The 15,791-nt window shown below is 35.1% G+C and overlaps 1 protein-coding gene and 1 pseudogene across 1 annotated transcript in view; both read left to right on the forward strand.

The window, feature by feature from the left end:
* The window catches only part of COL21A1 (collagen type XXI alpha 1 chain), a 167,375-nt gene that overhangs the window by 59,313 nt on the left and 92,271 nt on the right, over positions 1-15,791 (forward strand). Inside the window, exons 4-5 of the mRNA XM_036414888.2 lie at positions 13,212-13,380; positions 13,466-13,682. Of these exons, the coding sequence (XP_036270781.1) occupies positions 13,212-13,380; positions 13,466-13,682 (386 nt within the window). The remainder of the gene's footprint in view (positions 1-13,211; positions 13,381-13,465; positions 13,683-15,791) is intronic.
* On the forward strand, positions 782-1,871 carry LOC118705795 (annotated as a pseudogene).

Consider the following 15,791-nt stretch of genomic DNA (forward strand, 5'->3'; position numbering starts at 1 on the left):
TCTATCCATGCTGTTGCAAATGGTAGGAATTCCTTCCTTTTATGGCAGTGTAGTATTCATTGTATAGATGTTCCAAAGGTTTTTAATCCACTCATCTGCTGATGGGCACTTAGGCTGATTCCAAATCTTAGCTATTGTAAATTGTGCTGCTATGAACATAGGGGTGTATATATTCTTTCTGATTGGTGTTTCTAGTTTATTGGGGTATATTCCTAGAAGTGGGATCACTGGGTCAAATGGGAGTTCAATTTTTAGTTTTTTGAGGAAACTCCATACTGTTCTCCACAGTGGCTGCACCAGTCTGCATTTTCACCAGCAGTGCAGAGGGTTCCTTTTTCTCCACATCCTCTTAGCACTTGTCATTTTTTGATTTGTGATGATAGCCATTCTGACAGGTGTGAGATGGTACCTCATTTTTGTTTTGATTTGCATCTCTTGGATGATTAGTGACTTTGAGGATGTTTTTATATGTCTCTTGGCCTTCCTTATATCCTCTTTCAAAAAATACTTACTTTTCTGTTGTCCATTTTTGGTTGGGGTTTTTTGTCTTCCTTTTGTTAAGTTGTATGAGTTACCTATAAATGTTGGAGATTAAACCCTTATCGGAGAGGAGGCCGGGCGCCAGCTGTGGGGATGTCGCCTTCCCTAGTCACTGCTGCTGCTACTGGCAGGTGAAGGTTGTGGAGCTAGGCGCTGGCTGATGTGGAGTGCCTTCTAGCCGCACTCCTGTGGTTCTCGAGGCCCGCCATGTTGGAGGAACTGGGAGTGGTTGGGGGCCTGGGATGCAGAAGAAGATGAGGCCAAGGTGAAGATAATCCAGTGCTGAAGCAAACCAAGTTGAGCATCATGAAAGGTGAGCAAGTAGAGGCTGAGCTAATTTTGCATGAGACACTTCATCTTGCCATTCGGAGTGATAACAAGTAGGCCATCATTTACACTTAGGATTTGATGGCCAACTTAGCATTTATACGAGGTCAGCTTGAAAATGCAGAAAAACTTTTTAAGGCAACAATGAGTTACCTGTTTGGAGGGGGCATGCAACAGGAAGACAATGCAATAATTGAAATTTCTCTGAAGTTAGCCAGAATCCATGCTGCTCAGAATCGACAGGAATTTGCTCTTGCTAGCTATGAATTCTGCATTTCAACTCTAGAGGACAAAATTAAAAGAGAAAAGGATTAGCAGAACACATTTTATCAGTGGAAGAGAAAACCAACACCCACCTTCTCTGCATGTGCTTAGATGCTTATGTTGGCTACTTACTGTTCTCCAAGCATCTATCACAGGCACAAAGAATGTATGAAAAAGCTTTGCATATTTCTGAAGAAATACTAGGGGGGAAAAGCTACCTGTTTGTCTTCCTTGTATAGACCATTGTGCTAATGAGTGACCTGGCTACCACCCTGGATGCACAAGGTCACTTTGATGAGGCCTGTGCTTACATGCAGAGGGCATTAGATCTGGCAAGACAAGTAGGACATCCTGAGCTGCACATGGTGCTCAGTGACCTGGCTGAAGTTCTGATGCACAGAGAACGATATGCACAAGCAGAAGAGATCTACCAGGAAGCACTGAAGCAAGCAGTGCTGAAAAGAGATGAGGTTTCAATACAGCACATCAGGAAAGAATTGGCCGAGTCGTCTAGAAAAAGTAGATCTTTGACTTAATTTAATCAAGCTCTGAATAACTTTTTGTTGTAGAGAATTTTCCAGTACCAGTGGCACCCAAACCAATGGCTTAAATGAGCGATTTCAACCTGTGTATTGCACGATTTTTTTTAAAACATGCAATACCCAACTAGTAAGGGGCACTGACCTCTTTTCCCTTAGGTTCTCAAATAAAAAAATTAGAACAACCAACACAAAAAAATAAAAAAATAAACCCTATTGGAGGTATAATTGGCAAATATGTTCTCCTATGCAGTGGGCTTTCTTGTTGTTTTGTTGATGGTTTCTTTTACTGTGCAAAAGCTTTTTATTTTGATGTAATCCCATTTGTTTATTTTATCTTTAGTTTCCATTGCCCTAGAAGCTGTGTCGGTAAAGATTTTGCTTCAGTATATATCTGAGATTTTTGTTGCCTGTGGATTCCTCTAATATTTTTATGGTTTCCCATCTTATGTTTAAGTCCTTTGTCAATTTTGAGTTTATTTTTGTGTATGGTGTAAGTCGGTATTCCAGTTTCATTTTTTTGGCATGTGTCTAACAAAGTTTCCCAGCACTATTTATTGAAGAGATTGTCTTGACTCCATTGTATGTTCTTTCCCCCTTTGTCAAGTATTAATTGAGCATAGTGGTTTGAGTCAATTTCTGGATTCTCTATTCTATTCCATTGGTCTATATATCTGTTCTTGTGCCAGTGCCAGGCAGTTTTGAGAACAGTGGCTTTGTAGCACAGCTTGATATCTGATATTAAGATCCCTCCTACTTTGTTCTTCTTTCTCAGGATCACTTCAGCTATTTGGGTCTTTATTATTCCAGATGAATTTTTGGAGAGTTCTTTCTATTTCTGTGAAATATACTGTTTGTATTTTACTGGGTGGTGCATTGAATCTATAGATTGTTTTGGGTAGTATGGACATGATGTTGATTCTACAAATCCATAAACACGGTATGTTTTTCCATCTGTTTATGTCTTCCTCTATCTCTTTTTTCAGTGTCCTGTAGTTTTCTGAGTAGAGTGGGGTTTTTTTTTTGTTTGTTTGTTTGTGTGTGTTTTTTTTTTGTTTTTTTTTTTTTTACCTCCTTAGTTAGGTTTATTCCTAGGTATCTTAATTTTTTTGTGCAATGGTAAATGGGATTGTTTTTTTTAAATCTCTCTTTCTGTAAGTTCACTATTGGTGTATAGAAATGCCATAAATTTCTTGACATTAATTTTGTATCCTGCTACATTGCTGAATTCATTTATTAAGTCTAATAATTTTTAATGGAGTCTTTAGGGTTTTCTATGTACAGTATCATGTCATCTGCGAATAAGGACAGATTTACTTCTTCTTTTCCGATTTGGATGCCTTTTATTTCTTCTTCTTGTCTGATTGCTTTGGCTAGCCCTTCCAGTACTATGTTGAACAGGAGTAGTGAGAGTGGGCATTGCTGTCTTGTTCCTGTTCTTAAGGGAAATGGTTTTAGTTTTTGCCCATTGAGTAGGATGTGGGCTGTAGGTTTGACATATAAGGCTCTTATTATGTTGAGGTATGATCCTTCTATTCCCACTTGCTGAGGTTTTTATCAGAAAAGGGTGTTAGACTTTGTCAAATGCCTTTTCTGCATCAATTGATATGAGTATGTAATTTTTGTCTCTCAATTTGTTTATGTGATGTATCACATTTATTGATTTGTGGATATTGTACTAGTCTTGCATTCCTGGAATAAATCCCACTTGGTTATGTTGTATGATCTTTCTAATGCAATGCTGAATCAGTTTGCTAGAATTTTGTTGAGGATTTTAACACTTATGTTCATCAGGGATATTGGCCTGTAATTCTTTTTCTTTGTGGTGTCTTTATCTGGTTTTGGAATTACTGTGATGCTGGCTTCATAGAATAAGCTTGGAAGTGTTCCTTCCTCTTGAATTTTTTGGAATAAGTCTGAGAAAGATTGGCTTTAGTTCTTTGAATGTTTGGTAAAACTCCCATGTGAAGCCATCTGGTCTAGGGCCTTTGTTTGCTGGAAGCTTTTTGATTACTGTTTCAATTTCATCAGTAGTTATCAGTTTATTAAGGTTTTTCGAATCTTTCTGATTGAGTTTTGGAAGCTTGTATTTTTCTAGGAATGTGTCTATTTCATTGAGGTTGTCCAGTTTGTTGCAGTAAAGTTGTTTGTAGTATTTTTTTACAATTCTTTGAGTATCAGTGGGGTCAGTTGTTACTTCACCTCTTTCATTTCTGATTTTGTTTATTATATTTGGGTCCTCTCTGTTTCTTGGTAAGCCTGGTAGACATTGATTAATCTTGTTTATCCTTTCAAAGAATCAGCTCTTGGTTTTATTGATCTTTTGCATTGTTGTTTTTATTTTTGTCTCTATGTCATTTATTTCTGCTCTGATCTTTATTATTTTCTTTCTTCCTTCTGGATACTGTTGGCTTTTCTTGTTGCTCTCTTTCTAATTCTTCAAGTTTCAAGGTTAATTTATTACCAGGTTTTTTGTTTTGTTTTGTTTTGTTTTTTAGGTAGGCCAGTAGAGCTATGAACTTCCCTCTCAGGACTGCTTTCATTGTGTCCTATAGATTTTGGATTGTTGTATTTTCATTGTAATTTATTTTCAAGATGATTTTTATTTCTTCTTTGTTCTCTTTGGTAACCGAATCATTGTTTAATAGCATGCTATTTAGCCTCCAAGTGTTTGATTCCCCCCCCCCATTGTTTTTATTGTAGTTGATTTCTAGTTTTATGCCATTGTGATCTGAGAAAATGCTTGTTATGATTTCTATCCTCTTGAATTTAAAGAGACTTTGTGTCCTAATATGTGGTCTATCTTTGAAAATGTTCCATGTGCACTGGAGAAAAATATATATTCTGTAGCTTTGGGGTGAAATATTCTGAAAAGGTCAATTAAGACCATTTGATATAGTGATCATTTAGGATTTCTGTTTCTTTGCTAATTTTTTGCTTATTGGATTTATCCAGTGGTGTCAGTGGTGTATTAAAGTCCTTTACTATGACTGTATTGCTATCGATCTATCCCTTGATTTCTTTCAGAAGTTGCTGTATGTATTTGGGTACTCCTTGATTGGGTGCTTATTATACAATATATGTTTACAAGAGTTATATCTTCTTGTTGAATTGCTCCATTTAGTATTATGTAGTGACCTTATCACTTGTGATGGCCTTTACTTTGAAGTCTATTTTGTCAGATATAAATTTCACAACCCCAACTTTTTTCTCATTTCCATTTGCCTGAAAAAGTTTTGTTTCATTCCTTTACTCTCAGTCTGTGTGAATCTTTTGTTCTGAAGTGGGTCTTTTGAAGACAGAAAATATATGGGTCATGTTTTCTTATCCATTCAGCTACCCTATGTCTTTTGATTGAAACATTTCATCCATTTACATTTAATGTTATTAATAAGTATTTGTTTTTGTCATTTTTATTTTTTTATTTTTTATTTTTTAAAATATATATTTTATTGATTTTTTACAGAGAGGAAGGGAGAGAGAAAGAGCTAGAAACATCGATGAGAGAGAAACATTGACCAGCTGCCTCTTGCACACCCCCAACTGGGGATGTGCCCTCAACCAACGTACATGCCCTTGACCGGAATCGAACCTGGGACCTTTCAGTCCGCAGACCAACACTCTACCGCTGAACCAAACCGGTGTTGGCTGTTTTTGTCATTTTTATTCTTAATGTTTGTGTTTCTTCTTGCCTTTCTGTTTTCTCCTTTTACAACAGTCCCTTTAGAATTTCTTGGATTGCTGGCTTGGTGGTAATAAACTCTCTTAGCCCTTTTTTGTCTCTGAAGCTCCTGATTCCACCTTTATTTTTGAATGATAGCCTTGCTGGGTATAATATTCTTGGATTCAGTTCCTTGCTTTGTATCACTTTGTATATTTTATTCCATTCCCTTCTGGCCTGGTATGTTTCTGTTGAGAAATCAGTTGATATTCTAATAGGAGATTTGTTGTAGGTAACTTTCTTTCTCTCACTGGCTGCCTTTAAAATTGTTAATTTGTTGTTGGTGTTTGCCAATTTAATTATGATATGTCTTGGTGTTGGTCTTTTGGGGTTCATCTTGTTTGGGACTCTATGTGTTTCTTGGACTTGTGTAGTTTTGTTTTGTTTTGTTTTTGTTTTTTTCCCATTATCAGGGAAGTTTTCTATCATAATTTCTTCAAGCAGGTTTTCTATTCTTTGCTTCTCTTCCTCTCCTTTTGGCAGGTATCTCGGAAGAGGGAATTCAGAGTTCCTACAGCCCTATTATGCAAATGTTGTTTCATTTTGTATTGTCCCAAAGCTCCCTTAGGGCCTCCTCTTGCTTTTTAAATTTTCTTTCCAGTTGTTGCTGTGTTTGTGTGTTTTTTCCTACCTTGTCTTCTAATTCGCCAATGTAGTCCTCAGCTTCTTCTAGTCTACTGTTTAAGCCTCCCATTGTGTTCTTTATTGCACCTATTTCATTCTTCATTTCATCTTGATTCCTTTTCATGTTGGTGACATTCTCATTCAGCTCCTTATAATTCTCATTGAGTTGTGTGTGTTTATTATTGAGTTGTGTGTATTTGTTACCCAGCTAACACTTCCAATACTATGTTGAATAGAAGTGGAAAGAGTGGGCATTCTTATTTTGTTCCTGATCTTAGAGGAAGAGCTTTCAGTTTCTCATCTCTTGCTTTTTACATATTTTCTTCAAGCAGGTTTTCAAAACATAACTTTAACAAATTATGTTTGTTAGCTGTAGCTTTTCATATATGGCCTTTATTATGTTGAGGTAAATTATTTCTGTACTTATTTTGGTGAGTGTTTTTATCATGAAAGAATGTTGGATTTTGAGAAGTGCATTTTCTGCATCTATTAAGACAATTATTTAACTTTTATGCTTTATTCTGTTAATGTGGCATATCATATTAATTGATTTCATAGGTTGAATTATATTTGCATCCCAGGGATAAATTCCATTTGGTCATTTTGTGGGATACTTTTTGATATGCTGTTGAATTCAATTTATGTGGAGGATTTTTGTATCTATATTCATGAGGAATGTTGGCTTGTAGTTTTCTTTTTCTGTAGTGTCTTTTTTGAGGGGGAGGGGGTTGGTACCTGGGTGATGATGGCTTCATAAAAAAGTGTTTGGAAATATTCCCTCCTTTTCAGTTTTTTGGAAGTGTTTAAGAAGGATTGGCAAAATTCTTCTTTAAATATTTAGTAGAATTTACCAGTGAAGACATCTGGTCCTGGGGTTTTTTTCCTTTGCTGGGAGGTTTTTGATTACTGATTCAGTCTCCTTACTCTCTGTGAAAGTTTTTGATTTTTTAATGATTCAGTCTTGCTAAGTTATATATTTTAGGAATTCATCTATTTCTTTTAGGTTATCAAATTTGTTAGTGTAATTATTGCAGTTTCTTATGATCCTTTTCATTTTTGTGGAATCAGTTGTAATTACCCCTCTTTCATTCCTAAGTTTTCTATTTGAATCTTCTTTCTCCCCCCACTCCCGTTAATCTAGCTAAAGTTTTGTCAGTTGATCTTTAAAAAACACAAACACAATTTTGTTTGTTTTACTATTCTCTATTTTATTTATTTTCACTCTAATCTTAATTGTTTTCTTCCTTGTGCTAATTTTGGGCTGTTCTAGTTCCTTGATGTGAAAAGTTGGGTTGTTTACTTGAGATGTTTACTTTTCAATATAGATTTTTATTGCTATAAATTTCCTTCTTAGTACTGCTTTTGCTGCATACCATAAGTTTTGTTATGTTTTAGTTTTACTGAAGATACTTTCTAATTTCTCTCTTAATTTTTTTGATTCAGTGATTATTCAAATAAGTGTTGTTAGTTTCCACATATTTTTGAATTTTCCTCCTAACATTTCTAGTTTCATTCTATTGTGGTTGGAAAATACACATGGTATCATTTCAATCTTCTTAAATATGTTGAGACTTGTGTTTTGACCTAACGTGTTTTTTTCTTGGAGAATGTTTTGTTTGTGCTTAAGAATGTGTACTTGCTGCTGTGTGGTGGTATGTTCCGCATATATCTGTTAGATTCATTTGATCTGTAGTGTTTTTCAAATCCTTTGTTTCCTTTTTGATCTTCTGTCTGGATGTTCTACTTATTATCGAAAGTGAAGCATTTAAACCCCTTACTATTATTATGTTATTGTATATTTCCCCCCTTAGTTCTATTAGGTGTATATATATCTTAAGAGTTATTATATATTTTACTTCTTGCTGGTGAATTGACCTTCTTATCATTATTTAATGTCCTTCTTTGTCTCTTTAGACAGTTTTGTCTCAAAGCCTGTTTTATCTAATATAAGTATATTTTTCCTGTCCTTTTACTTTTTACATGTGTGTGTCCTTAATGATAAAGTACATGTCTTTTAGATAGTATATAGTTGAATTTTGGTGTTTTTAAAAACCCATTTAGCCAGTCTGTATCTTTTTATTTGTGAGTTTAATTTATTTACACCTGAATTAATTACTGACAGGGAAATATTTCATATTGCTCTTTGTTGTTTGCTGTCTTATAGCCTTTTTGCTGTTCTTTTCTCTCTTGCGATTATGTTTCATTGATTATTTTTGTAGTGACATGCTTTGATTTGTTTTTCACTTTCATTTGTATAGGTTTTTTTTCTTTGTGGTTTACATGGGGGTTACACATTAAACATTATACTGTTATAAAAATCTGTTTTAAGCTGATAATATCTTAACTTTAATCACATACAAATACTCTACATTGTTGCATCTACCTGCCCTTCTCACACTTTGTTAGTGATGTCACAAACTACATAATCTTATATGTGTCTCCATTAACATTTTTACAGTTATAGTTATTGTTTATACTTTTATCTTTTAACTTTTATGTCAGAATTAAAAGTTATTTACATACCACCTTTATAGCATTTTAATATTCTGAATATATATGTTTATTTTTACCAGCAATTTTAATACTTTTCAGTACTTTTCTATTGCCATTTAATATTCTTTCAGTTCAACTTGGTGTACTTCCTCAGCATGTCTTGGAAGACAAGTCTAGTAGTGATAAACTTCATTAGCTTTTTTAAATCTGGGAAAGTGTTACTTTCTTATTCATTTTTTGAAGGACACTTTTGCTAGTTTATACTATTTTGGTTGGTAGTTTTGTTGTTGTTGCTTTGTTTTTGTTTCAGCACTTTGGATTTATCATCCCATTTTCTTGTGGCCTGCAAGATTTCTACTGAAAAATCCACTGATATCCTTGTCGTAAAGAGTAGCTTTCTCTTCATGCTTTTAAAATTCTCTATTTGTGTCTAGATGTCCATTTTCTTTCTCACACTTGAAAATTTGTAGCTATTATTTTTAAAATAAGCTTTATCTCTTTCTTCTTTTGTAACTCCCATCCTATGTATATTTGTCTAGCTGATGGTATCCCATAGAGTCTTTTAGGGTTTTCTAAATTTTTCTCATTCTTTAGAAATGTTGTTCCTCTGCCTGGATAATTTCAATTGACCTGTCTTTAAGATTGCTGGTTCTTTTTTCTCTTTGATAAGTCTGTATTCAAACCCATGTAGTCAATTTTTCCATTTGGTTATTGTGTTCTTCAGCTCCAACATTTCTTTTGGTTCCTCTTTATATTTTCTGCCTCTTTGATTATATTTTTATTTGCTCATACATTATTTTCTTAAATTTATAAAGCATTTTTTATTATGGCTATTGTGAATTCTTTGTCAGTAATAGACCTCCCTTCATTTAGAATTGGTATCTGGAGAGTTATTTTGTTCTTTCGAATGGGTCATGTTTCCCTGTTTCTTTGTCTGTCTCATAGTCTTGTTTTGGGATCCACACATATGAAAAAAGTCACCTCTCCCAGCCTTTACCAACTGGCTTTGTACAGGGGAGTCTGACACCAATCTGTCTGGCTAGAAATTCTTTGGGCCTCTGAAACCTTTTTAAGGAGGTTTGGGGGGATGACATTTCGCTGGGCCTGTGTGAGTAATTTCTTAATTAAGGAGGCTTGCTGGTTTCTTTTTCAGGCGCTCATCTCTCACTCCCTTTGGTGTCTCTCTGCCACGCTTCAAGTTCTCTAGTTCTTTAGCCACAACTTCCCCACTTTTCCTTGTTCTCAGTGACCACCAGGCAGCCACATATGCTGGTTTCCTGTCAAATCCTTAGGCAACACAAATATCATCCTGTCACCTTTTGAAAAGCTGGAATACTGGAGTCATGTTCCACTCATTTCTCTTCCTGTGAGGGAGAAGCCTTAAGTAGTGTGTTCACGCTGAGCCATGCAGCCACAAGCAGCCCACCCCTCACTCCTCTTTGTTCTCAGTAGCCCACAGGCATCCAGGTGATTCTGATTCCTTTATGTTTCAAGTGAGGTGAGGCAGATATCAGTCTCTTGGGCAGCCTTCTGAGAAGCTGGAAATTGGAAGCAAACTCTACTCCCTGCCCCCTCCCCTTTCCCCTCCCCCTTCCTGGGAGATGTCATAAACTAGGGCATTCTCACTTGGCCCCTATTTGTGTAGGCGTTTGTTTGTGGCGTAAACTGAAATTATAACTGTGTAGTCAACCATATGTGAACTTAAATCTTCCCTGTGTCCTTTTTGCCCTTGCTCCTGAATGCACTATTTGTTTACCTAGATTATTCTATCTTTCTATTGTAGGTGTTGTAGCAAGTTCCCAACTGAGTTTCTCTTAGCACTGGTTTTTCTGGTACTTAAAATTATAACTTTCAAGTTCTAGTTTTTATTTTTAGTTTCCATTCCCTTCTCTGAATGTGGTTGCATACTTACACATATATTTATTTTTTTCTACGCAATGATAATGTTAATTATTTGCTCATTTTATTTTCCCTTAAATTTATGCAAAAATTATTGGTTGGTAATCAAAATAGCATTTTTCTTTTCAGTTCCCATGAGTAAGGTAACTTGATATGATATGCCTTTCACTTTTCTGGGAAACTAGTGTCTCAAATGATGTGGAAATTTTTATATGGTTGAAATGCTATTATGCTGTCATACTGTAGAAATGTTGTAATATTTTCAGATTCTTCCAAGGCCCTCATATAACATACGCATTGAGCATGACTGCTTATATTTTATAGTGCAGCTAACAGAACAAAACAAGAATAAACTTCACTAAGCATAGTTTAAAGTAGTCACTTTCTTACATACTGATTTCAGAGAGGAAGGGAGAAGGAGAGGGATATAGAAACATCAATGATGAGAGAGAATCATTGATAGGCTGCCTCCTGCACTCCCTACACTGGCGATCGAGTCCGCAACCCAGGCATGTGTCCTGAGTGGGAATCGAAACATGACTTCCTGGTTCTTAGGTAGAAATTCAAACACTGAGCTAAGCAGCCTGGGCTGTAAGGGTATCTTCTGGTTCTCCTTGTAGATGAGCAAATTGGGAAAAAGGTTATTCCTCCAAAAAATTATTTAAATACATTTTCCCTGAAGAGATGTGCCTTGTTAAACATGAGAACATGGCTATATTGTGGCTGTTAATTTATATCCCTGATTTCACAAACTGTCACACTGCTTTCTATACATTTTGGGGAATTATATTACAGTGCAAAGAATCTTATTATTGAAAATGATGGATATAATGTGTACTTTATCCCCTGTGCTCACATGCAATTATGGAGTTACAAAGCCCACATCACCACATTTGATCCTCAGACAATATGTAATCATCACCTTGGAGGTGATTATATATTCTCACTTCACAGATTAGAATCCAGGGGTCATGAGAGTTTATGAGAGATGCTAAGGTCTAAATCTCAAGTTCTTGTATTAAGTTTGAGCTCTTGGCCCAGCATCTTATAACTTCTCATTTGTAAAGCAAAAGCAACTCAAAGGTGCAATTGAAATCTGAATATTCTTACGATGTAATGTTAAACACATTTTCTATTCAGCTGAACTTCTTCTTTTGCAGTTCTAAATCAAATGCATCTGAAGTGATTGTTTTGTATATCTGCCTCCTAAATTTTGCCTCATTGTGACAGGAAAAATTTAATTTTATGCATTGGTTTATGATTTAAACTGTATAATCAAATATCCTACTTCTCATGCTTTTGTGTGGAGGGATTAGCTAGACCAGCTCTTTTTTATCTCTCTTCCTGCTTTCTTTCACTCTTTACCCTTGAATGAGAAAAAAAGCTTTTGGATTAGTGAGTTTGATAAAAGTAATTGGTAGACCACAAGTGATCTTAGTGGGCAGAGCCTGTCCTGAGGTGGGGTAGGAATAAATCAGCCTTGCATTGCTGGGAAGGAGTTCCTCATGAAACTCATGGAATCACACCTCTAACCAACACCTTCTGTTTGCCTGATTTACCTCTCTCCTCATGAGTCACCTCCAAGCTTACCAGAGCAAGAAGGATGTGGTTGGGTCCCTTCAGAATTCACATCTTAAGACCTGAGAGAAAAAAATAAATACCTCTCTTCCCAGGGAAACATCCATCTGATTTTATTTATATCAATCCTTTATTTCCAATATTCTGTGGTATAAGTTATGACTGTACATATTGGGCTAATGAAATTCATCTCATTACTTTTTATGGTGTTATAAATATGATGCCTTCTCCTTTCCCTAATGTTATGTAAGAGAGTGATCACTTTAAGGTATGTTTAGTGAAGTTTATTCTTGTTTTGTTCTGTTAGCTGTGCTATAAAATATAAGCAGTCATGCTCAATGTATATGTTATATGAGGGCCTTGGAAGAATCTGAAAACATTACAACACTTCTACAGTACAACAGCTTAACAGCATTTCAACCATATAAAAATTTCCACATCATTTGAGACCCTAGTTTCCCAGAGAAGTGAAAGGCATATCATATGTTATTACATAGATGACTGTATAATACAAACTATAATTCTTCTTGTTAAGGAAATAGTTTTTACTTATTTATAAATGATTATAATATATAATGTAGTTAATCATAGAAGAGATAATAGGCCCATTTTTAGAACTTTCATGAACAGAAAAGACCCACAATTAAGTTTTTTCCAGAGTGACAGAACCAGTGATATTTCAACTGTAGAATTATAAACTGCTAGAACTGGAAAGGATATGAAGAACAATACTTTTTTTTTTTTTTACCCCTTAAATGCTAAGAATGCAAGAAAGGAATCTTAGAATTCATTTAGATCCAGGAAATTTCAGAGTTACCCAAGGTCATGTGACTAATTAATAGTAAATCCTGGATGAGAATCATAAGTCCTATTTCAGTATCCTTCTACTCCTCCAGGTATTAGGTTGTTCCATATTCAAAATACACAGTAACTTATAAACTTCAGCATAATGTTCAAAACAATCCATTAATAAATGTTCCTCTTGCATTTCTGTGTTACGTTTATCCCCGTTTAATGGGAGAAGAGTCAGTTGAAACCTCACACTCAAATGCCAAGAAACTTTTCATGTTTTCTCAGAAAAATACACTTACATCCATTAATATATATTTACATACCTATATATATTATACTTCTTATATTCTCTAATATCCCCCTATTGATTTTCTTTTCTTATTAAAGCATTCCATGCTTAATCAACATTTACTGCTTTTGCTTTTGATTTATAGAATCTGTCTGTCCAACACGAATTCCAGTGGCAGCTCGAGATGAGAAGGGGTTTGATATTCTTTTAGGCTTGGGTGTAAAGAAAAAGGTTAAGAAAAGAATCCAGCTTTCACCAACAAAGATAAAAGGATATGAAGTAACATCAAAAGTTGATTTATCAGAATTCACAAGGTAAATATGTGTTGATATATATTTTTTGATATGTCTATAGCTTTGTTGAGAATTCTTTAAGCTTATTCATGTTCTTTTTCCCCAGCAATGTTTTTCCAGAAGGACTTCCTCCATCATATGTATTTGTTTCCACTCAGCGATTTAAGGTCAAGAAAATGTGGGATTTATGGAGAATTTTAACCATTGATGGAAGGCCACAAATAGCTGTTACCTTAAATGGTGTGGATAAAACATTACTATTTACAACGACCAGCGTGGTTAATGGCTCACAAGTGGTCACCTTTGTTGACCCTCGAGTTAAGGTAAAGATGTCTGGATATGATTATGTTATTCATGAGGAAACACTGTTAGGTTAATGTGTATTGGGAGAAGAGAGCTATAATTTTAAAATGACTGGAAAGATATCAACTTCAGATTTCAATGTTGCTTTCTTGAAAGAAAAAAAAAGCAAAGGAAGGAAATTCTTTTTAAAAATATATTTTTTATTGGTTTCAGAGAGGAAGGGATAGAAAGCTAGAAACATCAATGATGAGAGAGAATAATTGATTGGCTGCCTCCTGCACACCCCACACTGTGGATTGAGCCCACAACCTGGATATGTGCCCTGATCAATAATTGAACCGTGACCTCCTGGTTCATAAGTAAATGCTCAACCACGGAGCCATGCCATCTGGGCAGGAAAATTCTTTCTTAATCCATGTGGAATTTAGGGTGGGGGGAACTAACATTTTTTAATGTCTGCTACTAGGTACCAGGCACATTGAATTATAATATCCCCCCCAAAGAAGAACCTGTTGTTCCCATTTTACAGACAAGGAACCAAAGTTCAAAGATAGTAAATTCCTACTCAAAGTAACAGAGCTACTGTATTTTTCGGACCATAAGACGCACTTTTTTCCCCCCAGAAGTCTTATGGTCCAAATATAGCCTACACATATACTTTTTAAAAAAAGTTTTTTTACTTGCCCGGCTCTGTGTGGTCTCTGTGTGCTTGCCCGGCTCTAAAATGGTTCTAAATGCTGCTGTTTACTTTACAGGGTTGATTACATGTGTTTATGACTGTGATGTTGGGTTTTAATGCACATAAAATATTTTAGGACACTATTTGTTTCAGAATCTTTTTTTCTTCATTTCCCGTCTCTAAAAACTGGTGCGTCTTATGGTCCGGAGCGTCTTATGGTCCGAAAAATACGGTAGTTAAGTGGTGACAATAAAAAAATTGAATTCAGGTTTGGTTATTTTCAAGGTCCATGTTGGTCTGTTTTACATGGCCATGTCTCACAAGACATTGAAATAAAGACATTTGTTAGAACATTAAGTACGGGCAGAAAATGGATGCAGAATTCACATTAAGTATAAGGATATTTTATTCTCCACAAAGGGATATATATATATATATATATATATATATATATATATATATATTTATTTAATAAAATCGATAAACTAAAAATAAAAGTATATTTTCTAAGTCATGTGTTCTGAATACAGATGTGATGATAAAGGCAATTAAGTTTTGATATTTATTATAATTATGAAAGCTTAATGATGTAGTATATCATCTAGGAAATCTACAAAGTCATATGTAAAATTATGCATTTATATAATTTCTTCATTTGGTAAATAGATTAAATTTGTAAAAATTGTTGTCTGCCATTTTCATTAAAGGCAATGTTCTAGGTTCTGTGAAAAATGAAAAATAAATAAGACATTTTTCTTTCCTTCAAGGAGCTTGCTTATAATGAAAAATTTAAGGCTTCTGATATCTAATAGAAGTATAGCATAGTTAGCAGAGTGTGGAGGGAAAAGTGGATTCTAATACAAAATATGAGAAAGCCTTCATACATGATACGGTTTTTGGACTGACCTTGAAGCATGTTTGTAGAGGATTTTTATGGAGAGAGATAAGAACACATTAGGTCAGTGGTTCAGTATTGAATAGTCATGTGTTGTACAATTCAGAATTTTTATTTAGAGAATGGAAATTTGTATCCCTGTGTTTGGAGTATAAGATGCATGAAAGAGGGACTAGCAAGGTATGCGCTCAACTTGTGGGGACCTGGAAAGCCACACAAAGGGGTATGGATTTCATTCTGCGGATGACAGGATTCCATTAAGAGGTCTTGACCATAGATGTGTCACGGTGGAAGAAACTCTCCTCTCTCTTTTTTTCTTTTTTCTTTTATAAGCAATACTTTAAAGTCTGTCTTGGAATTGTGTTAGATTCTGGGAATAAGAAAATAAGATCAGGCGTGTTCTGTGACAAAATTCCAGTGAGAGAGATTAATAGAGGTATGAAGGATAGACTGGAGAGGGAAGGGTTTGAGATAGAGATATGTTTGAAAATTATTCAAATAAAGCAAGCTACTCATGAACCTAACTCCTGGCAGTGGGAATGGACATAAAGAAGT

Source organism: Pipistrellus kuhlii, unplaced genomic scaffold, assembly GCF_014108245.1.
Source record: "Pipistrellus kuhlii isolate mPipKuh1 unplaced genomic scaffold, mPipKuh1.p scaffold_m20_p_5, whole genome shotgun sequence".
In the NCBI taxonomy this organism is placed as follows: Eukaryota; Metazoa; Chordata; class Mammalia; order Chiroptera; family Vespertilionidae; genus Pipistrellus; species Pipistrellus kuhlii.